The sequence below is a fragment of the Conger conger genome, chromosome 2, assembly GCF_963514075.1.
Source record: "Conger conger chromosome 2, fConCon1.1, whole genome shotgun sequence".
Taxonomy (NCBI): Eukaryota; Metazoa; Chordata; class Actinopteri; order Anguilliformes; family Congridae; genus Conger; species Conger conger.
Genome location: NC_083761.1, coordinates 47,223,257 through 47,239,984, shown reverse-complemented (window position 1 = coordinate 47,239,984; position 16,728 = coordinate 47,223,257). Strand labels below are relative to the sequence as shown.

Below are 16,728 nucleotides of genomic sequence, written 5' to 3'. Positions count from 1 at the left end.
CCTCCACAGACACAGGGTTAAGAGCTCTACAGACACACAGGAGCTCCACACTTCTACAGACACACAGGGTTAGAGCTTCACACCTCCACAGACACACAGGCTTAGAGGTCCACACCACTACAGGTTAGAGCCAGAGCTCTACAGACACACAGGGTTAGATCTCTACACCTCAACAGACACACATGGTTAGAGGCAGAGACTGAAACTGTTTCTGTAGAACTGCAAACACGCAAAAAAACAAACACAGTTTGACTAGTTTCATTTCCACCCACAGATATGCATGGCATACAAACAGCAACAAAAAAGGGGAAGAGTAAAGTTTGAAAACAAACAAAATGAGGAATAAGAACAGACACTACTGACTTCTTCAAGCAGCACCTCTCCCCATCCCTCCCTACCTCCCTGTGAACCTTAATTGTTGTCTTTGTGATTTACGTAGTGTTTCGGTATTTTTAGTTGGCTAGGTAAGCAGTATTTGGATAGATAAGTTTGGTCACTTTTGCTTTGTTGTTTGTTTATTTGTTGATTTAAAAAAACCCCCCAAAAAAAACAAATAGGCCCTCGTCCTATCTTTGTTGTACGGGTAGCAATTGAAATTGTACTTCCCTCTAGGGTCTTTCAGCGCACTTAGCCCTGGTTATGGGTATGCACTTTGTTGTACGTCGCTCTGGATAAGAGCGTCTGCCAAATGCCAATAATGTAATGTAATGTAATGAAAAGAACAACAGAGGGAAGGAAGAGCGAGGGTGGGGAGAAGGGTGCAGCTCCTCACCCCGGCACTAGGGGGCGGTGCAGCAGCAGCAGAGCGCACTGGCTCAGGGGCTGGTTGGTAGTTGTAGTTCTGAGGGTTGGGCGGGTTGGTTGGGTTGGTTGGTTGATGATGATATGCTGCAGAGAGACAGATGGACAGACTCAGTCCCAGAGAGAAACATTTCCAACCCCTGATGCTGCCTCTCAATATTTCACATATCTAATAAAAATCTATGTACAAAAATATTTGTACATACTTGGGGAAAAAAAAGACACCCACTACAGTACATGCATAATAAAAACAATCAATGAAACTTTCATGGAAACTGGCACTGAAATTCTGGGTAACCATTAAATTGCATAATGTGTTTTTTTAAGTTGTTCCTGTTTTCCAGTTTCAAATTTCATATTTGAATCTACATTCTCCAAAAATGGCTGAGACGCAATGAGTATACTAGTCACAACAAACAAGAGCCATTGCAATTGATGGCAAAAGAGGTTTACAGCGTTTATTTCGAGATGATTCCCTATATTCACATGCGGGTACCTGGAGTGGTGTTGGTCTCAGGAGGCGGAGCTTCTCCTCCCATCCGACTCTTCTCAAATTCCTCATGGTACTTAATCTGCAAGTACACACATTGTCAAACGAGAAAAGATAATGCACCAAAACGTCCTTAGCAGATTTGTGTTTACCCACTCAAAGTTGCAACCCGCTTAGGTGCAGGCCAGCTTGCTCATTCAGGAGAATTGTCCGTTTTATTTTTTTTATTCCATAAATAATGTTTTGTAAAACAACTACCGCAACTCTGTCTTATGACCACTAGGCGTCACCACTGTCCCGGTTCCCCTCCCCCCGCTTTCTTGTTAGGTGCGGCACTGCAAGCGATTCCGTTTTTAGAAGGCTTCGAAAGCTGAGGGGAAATGACGTTTCCACCAGCGTTCATGTGACCTCAGTGTTGCTAGGCAACAGCAACTGACACATCATGAGTAACAGGTAGCGAGTGAGAGGCCGAGAAGAGAGGGAGAGGAGGGGTAAAGGAGGAGCGCGCCTCTGAACGTGCGCCAGAGCACGTGAAAGAGAAAGTGTGTCAAAATATCCCTTTACCTACCCAAAAAAAGGGCCTCTCACAAGACAAAATACTGAGTGTCATTTCCTGGACTAAAAAAAACACTAAACCACAACACTGTCAATAGGAACTACCACCAATGCAAACATTTTATAAAAATAAACCTTTGTTGTTCTAGTGCACAGTGCTGAATCATAGCCAAATTAATCCCCTGAGGTAAAAAGTAAAGTAAACTTCCTTATTATTCACAGCAAACATGCGGTCTCTGTAAAATTTACATTGGCTGTCATTTACATCGAATTTGGGTATGATTTCGGCATTAGTGCAGAGGTAGGAAAACTGAATGGCGATTGTGTTGGAGGGCAAGGGTGAACACGTAGGCAGGAAGACCCAGCTCAGAGCTTCATATTATACTGCCAGTGTGTCAGAAATACAGGAACGTGGAATGAGACTGAAAAAGAGGGTGGTGGAGGGGGGGTTCAGACAAGCGACAGCAAGGAAGTGTCTACAGGCTGAGGCTCCCGAACTGATGAATCACAGCGGTCTTGAGGAACACATTTCAGACATTTCTGAGATCCCAGTGATTGTCCCTATATGGCCAAAATTTCACAAACATATTATATTCTCAGCAGGCTCCTGTCACTCTTGGCGGTTGGCACTACAGTTGAAAAAGTGCAGAATACGTTAAACGTCTGAGAGATGCATTTTCACATGCTGCACATGCAGTATGAATTCCTCCCAAATGGTTTCATCTCCAGCAAAAAACATAAATGAACAAAGGGCAAGTTTTAAATGGTACCGAAAAAGCTAACCAAATAAACAACTACCTCTTTCGGCTCCGTACTCCCACGCTTGGGTAAATATACTAACCACATACCAGTTTGACCAGCTCTTAAAATGAGAACTAAAATAGTTCTTCTGAAGCTCACCCAACAGACCTGCTGTTCTCCATTTGAAGCTGTACATTACCGTACACATCATCTAAGTGAAGCAAAATAACTACTCGTACGTTTAAATTGAATTTTGAAATTAAGGAGAGGCTATCTACTCTAAGCGGACTTTAAGCCCACTGCCAACTAGAAGGTTCTATCGCAAAACCGACAACTACCTCATTCATTTTAGTGGTCAAACACAGGCCTGGGCCTGGATGAGATCCATTAAAATGATTATGATGGTGCCCAGTCAATATCAGTTTTCATATAAAGGTTGACCTGTACCGGAAGAAAACAAAGATCTTCACTGCTCTGTAGGACTGGGTTGCACCTGCTGTAGGCTACTTCAGTTCAAATGTAGCCAAGTTAAATTGCTACTAATACTCTGATTTACTAACATAAAAGTGGTGACACCACAGAAATAAGCTACAACGTAACCAACAAGAAGTCTTAAATAACCCAAACCTACATTCAGCAGGTGTACTAATGGTAAAACATAATTCATTTTGCAACTCGGTAATCAAGTTGAGGTTTCAGTTATGGATATGATATTTCAGATTCTATCTAGCCAGCTATGATGCCAAGTGGAAGTAGGTAACCGCTAGGAGATAAGGTTTTGATCGTTGATTATCCAATGGTCTCAGCTAGTAAGCTCATGACCTTAAACCCAAACCAGTTAGGCTATAACCAGTTAGGATATACACTCAGTGAGCTCTTTATTTGGTATTTATTACACTTTTTTTTTTTTTTATTGGTGTTGTGCTGCTGTAGCCTATCCACTTAGAGGTTTGACACATTGTGTGTTCAGAGATGCTCTTCTGCAAACCACTGTTGTAATGCGTGATTATTTGTGTTACTGTTACCTTCGACCAGTCTGGCCCTTCTCCTCTGACCACTGTCATTGACAAGGCTTTTCAGCTCACAGAACTGTTGCTTACTGGATACATTTTGTTTTTCACACCATTCTGTGCAGAGACTGTTGTGTGTGAAAATAGCAGGAGATCAGCAATTCCTGAGACGCTCAAACTTTTTCTTGCCTACTTACACTGCAAATCCACCGGGCTGTTCTTCACAACCTTCTCCTTCCCTGATGCTGGGTAATAATATAAACAAAAAAACTAAATAAAGACTTGTCTCTCTCCCGATCAGCTTGATTTGAGCAACCACAAACTGCACAAAAACGAACCGTAATGAATCTGTATCATTGCCATATTTACATGCGCATGTAGCTGACCTATGATGAAAAAATATTCTGGGGGGAAAACACACGATTTGTGGTGTGTATTAAAAAGTATCCATAGACAGGAAAGTCCTGCATCCTCTTCACATTGCGCAGGGCAGAAACCTGGCTGAATCCCCAGAAGTGGGCCTGTACCTGCAAGTATGCCAGTGCGTGTCCGCCTATCCGCTCCTGTTTATATTCACGCCTCTCGCTTTCTGTAATAGGCTGCGGTTTTGTTCCATATGAAAGGTCACTCCCTGGTTGCCAGGCGTTTTTTATATAAGTGGACAAGCAGACAAAACAAATTCATTTCTATTTTGTTTTGCTGGTAAACTTGTGTGTTGTTATACAACACAAATTCATTCGTTTTGTACAATAACACGCAAGTTGACCGGCTGGGAGGCACCACGGTGAATGCGTTTGTATGTACCTGCGTCTCTAATTCCCGGTATCGGAGTGCCCGTGTTTGTGCTGCGTTGTGTCTCCCAGATGTAATAACACCTCCCTAATCAGGGTGGCAGAGACCAACAATTACCCAGCGCCCACTCACCAATTACCGCATTACAGCACATGCAGGCATCTCCCAGCCTGCCTCTGTGAAGATGTGGGAGCACAGGGGACATGTGCCAACTCATCCAGCCAATCGCGTGGTAGAAGGCAAGTACATAACTACCCCTTATTCATCATTCACCAAGATAGCACAGCAGAATGCTTTGCAATGCTTTTATCTGCAACCTGCTCCCGTAGGAAACCATGGTAGAAAAAAAAAAAAGTCCAGTTTTTCATTAGATCTTCAGTTCAATAGGGGGCAGCCAATAGCCGAGTGGTTCAAAACTGTTGGGCCTTCAACCCCTCATTACTGCAGGGGGGGGATTGGCCCCTGTGTTGTCAAAGCAACTGTAACTCGATTTGGATAAAAGCGTCAGCTAAGTAACTGTAATGATGTAATAGGGCCACCGGTGACTCAAAGTGGTAAGCTTTGCTTTGTGGGCAGGCATGATGATCTCAGGTAGGGACAAGCAATAGAAAAAGAGAGGGTAGAGGAATGCTGAGAGGGATTTAGAGGGATTTGAGGGGAGAGTGTGGGGACAGGTGGGGACCTACGTTGCTGATTTGGTCCTGCGTTTTCTTGATTCTTTGCAGCTCTGGTGTATCCGCCACCACGCTGAAGCCCTTCCCTTTGTTCTTCTCAAACTCCTCCTTATACTGCACCTGCACAAAACACACACACACACACACACACACACACACACACGGTCAAAACACAAGGCAAAATCAGCCACCTTACAATACAAGGAGTGACTGGCTCTGAAAAGTACCCCAGACAAAGCACATTGTTGGTATCACAAAAAGAAAGGAAATGACAAAAGCATTACATTAGATTAAATGACATGTTTTAAGTTACATTGTGTTTTAATAAACGAGAGCCATGAAACCCTGACGCCGCACAAAATGCAAAGCAAGCGAAAAATATGACGCTGACGATAGGAGCATTTAGATCCCAGCAAGAGTAACTCGTGAAAACAAGGCCCAGGTGAAGCCCTAGGTTGCCCTATTCAGCAGAAATGACAGCAACTTCCTGTCAGATGGGAGGAAACAAAAGACGCAGTGATACTACCTTATATGGGCGAGCGGTATGTATGCCCCTGTGTCTTTCTGCGATCATGTTTTTTCTGTTTGGTTGTGGGAGAGCAAGAGAGGCTCCCACCCCCACCGCATTGCTGCCTGACCTCCACAACAGGCAGGAAGTGGCTAGCCCACATAAAGAGGCAGATGTGTATCACAGTAATGACTCTGGGCTCAGCCCCCGAAGGCCAGCTATTCATGACACACACACACACACACACACAAACCTACAGAGACACACACAGGAACATACACATGTAGAGACTTAGAGACATGGAGACGCACACACTCTCTCTCTTACACACACACATACAGAGACACACTCTCGTGCACACACACATAGACACACACACTCACACACACTCACACACACTCACACACACTCACACACACTCCCTCTCTCTCTCACTCATACACACCCAGACACACAGACCATAGTGATGGCAATAAAACACTTTAACCAACCTAAACAGCCAGTACTGATATTACTGCCGTGACTTTCACCCAGCCCCATTTTCTACAATAGCCCAGTCATTGCTGTTAAATGGAGGTCAGAAGAGCTACTTCAGCACTGGCTCAGCTAGAGCTAGACAGAACAAATAAAGCAACGACCGGGCCACAAATCCCGGGCTGTCAGGGCTTTTTCATTTCCCGCCGTACAGACAGACAGCGCCTCTGCACAACACTGCCTGCACCGCGGTGGGCCCCGGCCCGTCTCACAATCCCCCCGCGCGTTCCCTCACCCTCCGAGGAGGCCGAAATAACAGCCCCAGCGCAGAGACCGTGCACCCTGCATGCAGACGTGCGTCTCAGATATGACTCACAACCCTGCTATTATCACTATGTTTCCTTTCAATGGGTGTCTGCAGTTGCATGCGCTTTTATGGACTTTTGCACTGAAGGGTTCGTCTGGGGGAACGTCAGCATTCCTCAGTGCGTGTGCGTTTGTATGACGGTGTGTCTGCATTTACGGTCGTCTTTGTGCACGTGATAATTGTTACCTATATACGTGGACCAGCGGTTGTAATTGTTGCCTACTGTGTATGTGCGGGCCAGTGGTTGTACCGGTGTCTAATTAGTGATGCTAATGGTGAAGGCTGGGTATTTGTCACAGAAAATATTGACTGAAGTCAGAGCGGTCGGTCATGGCGAAATTGATGAAAATCATAAAATGCAAATAAAATAAAATAAACTAAAACAATTAATTAATAGATCTTGTCTACAGAAGTGGGAAATTGAAATACATATACAACTGTGACAAGTGCATGAAGCATAATTATAATGTATGTCTTTCATTTAACAGAACATTACATTAAAAATGTAACCGTGTACGATTGCAGTATGTCCATTTAAATTTCTTGAAAGTTTGTTTTGGTAGCCTACACTAGGAAACATGTTGTGCATTCCTAGGTTCTTCTCACTATTAATATTGTTGACATGAGCTGACATTTGATTGAAAATACTGACAAGGACAGAAATTTTGATCCCAGCACACTCCATACACCTCCAAACACTGTTTCACTTTCTTTTCCCAGCCTGTGGCAATATTTAAAATGTGTATGCCAATACAAATAACACTGGAGGCTATCTGTAGTTATCATATGAAAATGGTGGTACATCAGGGGTAAGTGGGTGCTAGTACACGGTGGGAAGTGGGGACCGTGCCTTTGTGAGGACGTGTGTGTCTCTGTGGTCCTCCTCTCTCCCCCCCCCCACCTCCGAGGACCAGCCTGTGCAGTAATCCTGCGTAAACCCCGTTAGGAAATAAAATCAAACCCCATCCTAATCCGGATTGCCAAAGTTAATCAGCACAGGGGGGCTGGGCGGGGTTCCTAATCCACAGTCACTCACACTGCACCCCACACTGTCGCCGGGCAGGAGGCCCCCAATGGGAGAGACACATCTACATGTCACCTCCCGTTCCTAATCCAGTCACTCACACTGCACGCCACACCGTCACTGGGCAGGAGGCCCACAAAGAGAGAGCCACATCTACATGTCACTTCCTGTTCCTAATCCACAGTCACTCACACAGCACCCCGCACCGTCACTGTGGGATGTATGTCTGTATAGGGTATATATGCGACTTACAATGTCTGCACAGTACACAAAAACAGATAGCGGTGTCTACAAGAGCACTAAATACAAAGATGCACATCTAGAATGGCAATAAACAGAAAGGTGGTATGTTTATAAGAATTGATTAGATTGTTAGTCTGGACTAATTAGCGACAAATAGCTCAAAACAAAGGGTTTTCCAAGCGAAGCCAATTTTAGTTTATTATTATATTGTCACACCAATGGTTTTGAGAGGACTAAAAGATGATCAGAGACAATGAGCTGGACAGAATATCGAGAAAGAGAGGGATAGAAAGAGAAACAGAGGGAGGGACAGATGGTGCTTTCCTGCATGGGGACTCTGACCTTGTAACCTGGCACAAATGAATGGTATTTGTTTATTTGTTTATAATATCACTGATTGCATTGCATTGAGTGTGTAGAGGTAGAATTTCATCCTGTTTGCTGAGAGTAATAAGAACTCAAATGCAGCAATTAACAAGCCCTCGTCCCAGTAAGTGGCATCAAATTTTGAATTGGGCGGGACTCAATTAGTGTAGAGTGCAGACTGCGTGTGCGTGTGCGTGTGTGTGCGCATGCGTGCGTGCGTGCGGATGCACTTGGCTTAGGTAGAAGGGTCAGTGCATTTCCTTGTGTTGCCAAGGAAACCCAACCACGGAGTACGCCGGAGAGTTTGATCGCATCATTACTAGCACTACCGACATACGAGAGAGGGAGATAGAGAGAGATGAAGGGAGGAGAGAGCAGTTAGGGAGTTAAATGGAGCGATAGAAATAGTACGGGATTGGAAGAAGGAGAGCAATACAGAAATAGGATTCCAGGGTGCAAAAATAAATCAATGCCTGCTGACAGAAGGACAAAGAGGTGGTAAAATATTAAGGGGGAAGGAGAATTAAGAGGCTTTCACTCTGAAGAGAGCATCTATGAGAGATGAATGAGAAGTACAAGGGGGTACAATGACTAACAGGGTACAGAGATCTGAACAGCTGGGAGGAAGTAAAAGCAGTAAGCTAAAATATTTTAATAACATTCAATGAACATCTCATCTTCCCCAATAACATGAACACCGTCTATCACCCACGTCGCTCTAAACGTTTCCGTGTCGTGGGTTACTCCATGAGAAGTAATCCGAAAATGGATTCGCGCTCCAAGCGTTGGTATGACTTGCCTTCTCATTTTGCAGAGTGCAGCTCTGAGACTGCCAATTTGGAGTGTTATACATATTAATATTGCAATTGACTTCCGTAGGCTTTGGTGAAATCTGCATGCTTATTTCCTGCCAATAAAGCGAGAGGGAGAGCACGAGAGAGAGAGAGAGAGAGAGAGAGAGAGAGAGAGAGAGAGAGAGAGAGAAGAGAGAGAGAGAGAGAGAGAGAGCGCGCTAGAGAGAGAGAGAGCGCTAGAGAGTGAGAGAGAGAGAGAGAAAGAGAAAGAAAGAGAGAGAGCTATTTTCCAGAATTACCCACGCACGGTGCATTGGCATAGTCAATAGCGTGGGGTGGGGGCACACTGGGCGTGGCTCCTGAATGTTGGTATTTTCCAGACATTTCATATGAGAAATCAGATTGGATTTGTACGTATTTTCTTCTGACAGAAGTGAAAAGACAATCTGAACAGGATCCACGAAAACTGTTAATAGGCTGTTGAGTCGGCTGATCATGCACGCATTGCATAGAAAAGCCCCAAAATGTTCAATACAACGTCGGTACACGGCGGGTCCTGAACAACCAGAGGTAACCTGAATATCGCCAGTATGTCAGCCCACAACACGCCAGGCACTTGCCAGAGAATAGAGAGAGACAGAGAGAGAGAGACTGAGAGAGAGGGAGAGACCGAGAGAGAGAGAGAGAAACAGAGAGATGGACAGAGATGGAGACAGAGGGAGATGGAGATAGAGAGGGAGATGGAGATAGAGAGAGAGAAACAGAGAGATGGACAGAGGGAGATGGAGAGAGAGAGAGAGAGAGAGAGAGAGAGAGAGAGAGATGGAGAGGGCTCATACCTGACTTTGCATCTTGCTCTGCTGTTTGAGCCGCAGGTTCTCTGGTGTGTCAGCCACACTAGTGAAGGAGGTCTTGGGGTAGTGTCTGAAAAAGACAAAAGGCATGTCACTGCACTGTGAACGTATGCACACACAAACGTATGCCCTCTCAAATCACTCTCAAATGGCACCACATGATGGTCTGGTCTGCAGGTGGCACTGGTCTGTGTACTACAGTGTTCTGTTCTGCCCTGGGTTTCAACAGGGAGCCCTTGAAGGTACTGTGGGGGGTCCCTGGCCACGCTTAATATGCTCGCTTAATCTATTAATTTTGAAAAATGTTTCAATATATAAAACATTTCGAAAAAAATATAACCTCTTTTAACTTATGATGGATGCCTTTCAGCCTAGGTGGTGGACCCTGGATGAGAAAAGGTTGAAAACTGCTGCTGTAGTGCATCATTAACAGAGGCACGATAGTGTCCTATAATGTCCTATTCCATAAGTCCACGGCTTAAATCAAAGGGGCAAGCAATGTCAGCGTTTCCGCTGAATTCACACAGTGGTGGCGGCCAGCTACGGCAAGATTATCACCGCAGCTGCAAGCGACTGAATAAAATTTCTCATCAATAACTTGGATGTCATCAGCATTGCGGAGAAAGAACTTCCTGTGAATGGAAAAAACCTAAGGCAGGAAGTGTGCCCAAAGAACGTAGTACCAAGGTCTGGCAGGCAGGAGGAGGGGCACGGTCATGATAAAACGCCTCCCCGCGCTCCACTTGAGCCCTCCAGGGGCAGCAAGTGCGTCCCGGGGGCAACAGGACGTCCAGAACACAGCGCTGCCGCTCCTATGGCGGGGGAACAAAAGGGCTCTCTTTTTCGGCCGCCGCGCATCTTCTAGACGCCCACCCACAGTCCCCGGCAGGCCTCCTGCCGCTCGCCAAGTCACAGAGACAAAAAGAGCCCCGGCCCCACTGCCCGGCTCCCGGCAGCCGTGGCCAATCGCCGGAGGCCGCGCTTTCCCACGCTTTCACTGCGCCCGGCGTTTCCGGAACGTTCCGTATGAGGGCCACACACGCACAGAAGTCCTAATTAACTCGACGCACCACCGCCTCTGCGTTTCGGTGGTGACTCGTCGTTAAAAACAGAATAACCAAGAGCGCTGCAGTCACAGATAAAAGCAAGGCCCACGCGACAGTAAAAATAAAACCAAGGGACAGATCGCGGGGAAGGAAGGCCCAGGTTGGTGTAAATAGACACCTAGCTGAAAACAAAGTCATTGTGGTCGGGTGATGAGGCTAGGAAGGACTCAGGCTTTTGCACACTGTACAAATGTCCAACAGGCTTGCAACGTGAGCATATGTCGGCTCTTTATTAATGTTAGCCTCACGCTGGGAGCTTGTTCTTTCCCATTTCAGAGAGCTGCGGGGCAGTGACGGAGCGCAGAGCTGGAATGGAGGAGGAGGAAATGGGTTTTGTAGGGGCCCCGGCCCCCTCCCGTTGAGTGCCTTCACCCCACCCAACCCCAGGCTCGCTTTAATGAATTAGCGTGCAGCTAATCTGGGCTCAGCCCCTCCCTGAGAGAGAAGAGCACCCTCGCAGACGCTGAGCCAGGGGAAACGCACAACGGATTACTAGATAAAACTCGCGCACACAAACGCACACAGACACAGATGTCCACACTGACACAGACGCACTTGGAAATGGCTCATACACTCGCCAACCTCAGCACCTAGAGGGAGGATATGGTCTTCGGTTACTATAGTTAAACACTGTTTTACATGAAAGGGGCAGGAGAAGAGACATAATTACAGCCCAGTTTCCCCAAACAAACGCTGGAGGAGGGAAGAAAAAGGCCCTCGGTGTATGTCTGTCAGTTTATATTTGAGTACGCGTGTGAGTGTGCTTAATCTCGTGAGGGCCTGGAAAAATATTCTCACATTTGTTCCTCTGACAGATTCTGTATCCTATTCAACTGCCGCCAGTTTCCCAAACAATGTCTCATCTTAGTCATGCTATTGCAGAACGTCCAAAAAGGACAAGGAGCAGAAACACAGTCCCAACAGCTCACTTTTACCAGCTTCAGTTAGCCACATTTCCCAGCATGCCTCGGGGCGACAAAGCGTCCTGCATTTTATTCCCCATGCTGTTTCACAGGTAACCCACTTACACAAAAAGATATTTCACACAAGGATATTTTGGGTTTCCTTAGAAACTCGGTACACGCAGAAAAGTGATATAATAGTACACACACCCACACAGGGTCAGTCAAAAGGCAGCAAAGCCTTCCATAGAATTGCGTAAACAACTCTTTGCCAATATGGCACTCAAAACAAAAGGACAAAAGCCCAGAGATGCAAGCCTGAGCATCTTTGTTAGGCGGTGCACCATTAAAGAAAATGGCCCCCACATTTTCAGTGCAGTCCTCTGCAGACACCTGATCGCTGAAGAGTGATGCTCGAACCTTCGCCCTCACAGTCATGCCAGTCAAAGTCAAAATGTCTTCTCCACATCACAAACTGCAGTGCCTTCAGAAACCTTTCACCCCTCCCTAATAATTTCTGTTGCAAATAGTAAACCATTTTATGTTTCCTACCATGTACAGTATTAGTATCGCTATAATATAAAAATTTGATAATGTATTTAGATGACGGATAGATTTTCAAAATGAAAACCGGTAAATATCCTGAGAAATGTTCACCCCCTTCGCACCAAAACCTCAGGCCATGCATATTCAACTTTCCTGGGATCATGCAAAATACATTAAAAGGTCAATCAATATTGATTTTGAGCTTGCCTGTGTTGAATTGAATGAATGCAGAATAAATATCACACTTTGTGAGGTCTCACAACTGAAAGGGCAGACGACCACGCTGTGTATAAGCCATTACAGCACAGGGCTAGAGACAACTGTGCTGTTGTAGCAAAGATCACGAGGTTAATAGGGTAGTGAGTCTCTAAATCTAGAGGACTGCCTGTGCTTAGCGGTGCAAACCCTGACAATTTAGCCCTTGTGCTGGTCGACGGAGCTGCAGTATTGGCAAGCTGAGAGAGGAGGAAGGAAGCGAATGAAGACTGTTGCACAACGCTCTTTTCTGGAAAGTTTCACCTCTCTGGCGAGGAAGAGGGTTGGTTGCTCAACTAGTATCACTAAAGCCAGGCGATTCGGCTTCAACTTTCCACACTCGTATCATGGCAGGAAGAGAAATGGAGGACATGCGTCACGGTGACAAGCAATGCAATTAAAAACCGGCCTCAGACGGTCTAACAACACAGCTGATATAGGGCCAAGTTGAACAAATGTAGGAAAACACGCATCACTGTGTTGGAATAGGTCTTGCCATTTTGAAATATACAACATTAATGAAAGTTTGGTTGAACTTACACCAGTAATTCGGCACAGATTGTATCTCCAGTCTCAAATTTTGATGAGATCATCAGTCCAATCGTTTGCGCGTAAGACATTTACATGCCATTTCATGGATGTGATGAAACTTGCAGTCAGATGTAGGAAATGTGTCAGTCAGATTTTTAGGAATTGTGTTGTTTTACAGACGTATAGAGAGAGCTTATGCTTTGTGTCAGTGAGTGGCTTGGCTTTTTCAGGTTGAAAATATTTACATTGTCTCAAGAAAAATATCTAATCTAATTATTACACAGGGGCCTCTACATCTTTCAAGTGAAGTAGCTTTGAAAACTTTTGAAATGTTCAAATTCAAGTGTATTGGGGCCTTCTTTATTCTTGTCAAAGAATAGCAAAGTGGCAAATGTTTGGGGTGGCAATATCGAAGTCACATATGCACAACTTCGTCAAGTGCAGTAATCATTTCTAACAATGTGACATTCATTACTGTAATAGACAAAACCATAACTTGATGTTTTGTGCGATTTTGTCTATATGTGAGCTGAAGAGAATTCTATGATTAGTATGACTGACACCACCAGGTGAGGCACCAGTTTTTCCAAAGTAGCTCCAAGTACGTTGGTGTTGGAAAGTCCATGTTGGCGTGATGCGTTAGCACCTTTGACTTAAAAAAAAAGTGACAAAACCACAGATACCTTGTTGTGGTCCTAAGCAAACATCTAACCACCCTCAAACCATAGTGGCAGTGAATATTGTGCATGCACACAAACATACTTTATGTTGTGAGCACTTTAAAGGTATTTAAACAGATTTTTTAGACTGCTGCTGTAGCCTATCCACTTAGAGGTTTGGCACGTTGTGTGTTCAGAGATGCTCTTCTGCATACCACTGTTGTAATGTGTGGCTATTTGTGTTAGTGTCACCTTCCTGTCAGCTTTGACTGGACTGGCCCTTCTCCTCTGACGACTTTCATTTACAATGCGTTTCTACTCACAGAGCTGCTGCTCACTGGATGTTTTTTGTTTTTCATACCATTCTCTGCACTCCAGATACTGCTGTGCGTGAAAATCACAGGAGATCAGCAGGAGATACTCAAACCATCCTGTCAGGCACCAAGAATCATTCCATGGTCAAAGTCACTTAGATCACACTTCCCCATTCTGACTTTTGGTCTGAACAACAGCTGAACCTCTTGGCCATGTCTGCATTCTTCTATGCATTTAGTTGCCACCAAATACTTGCATTAACAAGCTGGTGTACAGGTTTACCTAATAAATTGCTGACTATATAATCATGATGCAGACAACTTTTATACAATTATGTGCAAATTAGTTACATTTACATTTGTTTAAACTAAACCCTTTACTTATTTTTCTTAAACTGAATGGGCATTTATACTGTATTTGTTATTTTGATATCCTTACAAATGTAGACATTTTTAGTAGTTGTTCCTATCTACGCCAACTGTCCGCTTAGCAGCTCACTAAACATCACAAATGTATACACAGAGGTAGTAAGTAGAAGTGATTGAATACACCAGAATCAGAAACAGCTGAGAATGCAACTGTCCAATCACTTTTGTTCTGCAAAAATGGAGGGACTATTTATAAAAAGGGATGCAATTCTTACACAGATCACCTATTGATGTAAATACCCTCAAATTAGAGGCAAGTGTGCACATAAGCCTCATATATTCATGGTTACATTGTCCAATGTGCTGGAATACAGAGCCAAAAGTATGGAAATTGTACCACAGACACAATACGGACTGCACTCTATGTGTGTGTGTGTGTGTGTGTGTGTGTATGTGTGTGTACGTGTGTGTGTGTGTGTGTGTGTACGTGTGTGTGTGTACGTGTGTGTGTACGTGTGTGTGTGTGTGTACCTGTGGTTTTTAGACAACCAGCTTTGTACATCTATAGACAGCTTCCTCTGTACAGTACCTGCTGACCAAGTGCAAGCACAGAGCCCACACACACAGCCCCAACTGCACACAATCCAGGGCCGACCATCCCGCTCGCTATGGGACCGCTTGACCGCATCCTGAAAACCACGGCACTCCCCTGACCCTGAACCCCCCCCCTCTCCCCCGTGAGTGCTGAGGCAGCCCTGGGAGGGGCCCTGTGTGAGGGCGCTGACGCACCGAACACACTTCCCCTTTCCTCAGCACCGCGCACTGAATCACACACACACACACGGAGAGAGACAGAGACACACACTCTCACACACACACACACACACACACACACACACACACACACACAGAGACAGAGACACTCACTCGCTCACTCACCTCACTCACCTCACAGAGAGACAGAGACACATACTCACACACATTCACTCTCACACACACGCACACACACACTCACACACAGAGAGACAGAGACACATACTCTCTCTCTCTCTCACTCTCACTCTCACTCTCACACACACACACACACACACACACACACACACACACACACACACACACACACACACACACACACACAGAGACAGAGACTCACACACACTCACACACACTCACACACACTCACACACACTCACACACACTCACACACACTCACACACACTCACACACACTCACACACACTCACACACACTCACACACACTCACACCAGGCCTCACTCCCACAGACTGTGACAGCCATTTGCGTTTATGGCCTCAGTGGCTGAAACCACAGGGAGATACGGTGGGTCCAGAGGGACAGAAAGCAGTCGGTAGCGCAGGGCGACCGCACCATCGTGTACACGGCTCCACCAAACCACCGTCACATGCACAGGGGTTAAAATAGGGCTGCAGATGGCAGCATCAGGTATCAACGAGGGGCTTTTAGTGGCCTCAGCTGGAGGACTACACATTTCTTACATTTATGACTACGAGTTTCATCACATCCATAAAATGGCATGGAAATGACAGATATGAGTAAACGATTGGACTAATCATCTCACCAAAATTTGAAACTAGAGATACAGGCAGGTGATCATCCAGGGATAAGTCTAAAAGCGTGGAAGACTCATCTGTACCATTACAGTAAGGGCTCGGCAGGATTACAGTTTGCATATAAAAGGTTTGGACAGCTACACTTAACATGGACCTTTTTTCTGCAAACATTTGTTCCGTGATGTTCATTTATCCATTTTAGAGATACGGTCCCAAACCCAGCAACTGGTAACTGACTTATTTGAAGGACAAAGGACCATTTGAACTTGCACACAATTTAAAAGAAAAGAGAGTTATAGCCTACATACGTGTAAAAAAAAGAAAAGAAGAAAAGACTCTTAAGAGCACCTAATCATTCACCAGCTGTGGAGGAGGGAGCATTTAAATCAGGCCGTCATCAGCAAATAAATTTCACAAATTACCTTCTATCACAGCGATTATTCAACATTCAACATTAAACATTAAACTGCGTCCATTAACAGATGATTGACATTCAATGAACTAAAAATACTTTGCGAATTAGCGCCGATAAAAACAAGCGGTGTCACCCACATAAGCCGTAATGTTTGTTTACATTTCTGTTTATTTTTCCCTCTCAGCAGTTTGAGGTCCCGTTCAATCTGGCTAATGCCGCAGCTTGATTAAAAAATCATAAAATAACAGGATTTTCGTCTATATTTGACTGTAGCTTGACTCGCCCATTAACAACTGACCAAATGCACAACTCCGCTAAAGCCGAATTCCCTGAATAACACAATCAGGT

The 16,728-nt window shown here is 45.0% G+C and overlaps 1 protein-coding gene across 1 annotated transcript in view; it reads right to left on the bottom strand.

Annotated features, from left to right (window-relative positions):
- Positions 1-16,728, bottom strand: part of lasp1 (LIM and SH3 protein 1) — a 39,551-nt gene that overhangs the window by 1,809 nt on the left and 21,014 nt on the right. The window contains exons 3-6 of the mRNA XM_061230953.1: positions 9,679-9,763; positions 5,076-5,183; positions 1,298-1,373; positions 773-888 (exon numbers count right to left, since the gene is read on the bottom strand). Of these exons, the coding sequence (XP_061086937.1) occupies positions 773-888; positions 1,298-1,373; positions 5,076-5,183; positions 9,679-9,763 (385 nt within the window). The remainder of the gene's footprint in view (positions 1-772; positions 889-1,297; positions 1,374-5,075; positions 5,184-9,678; positions 9,764-16,728) is intronic.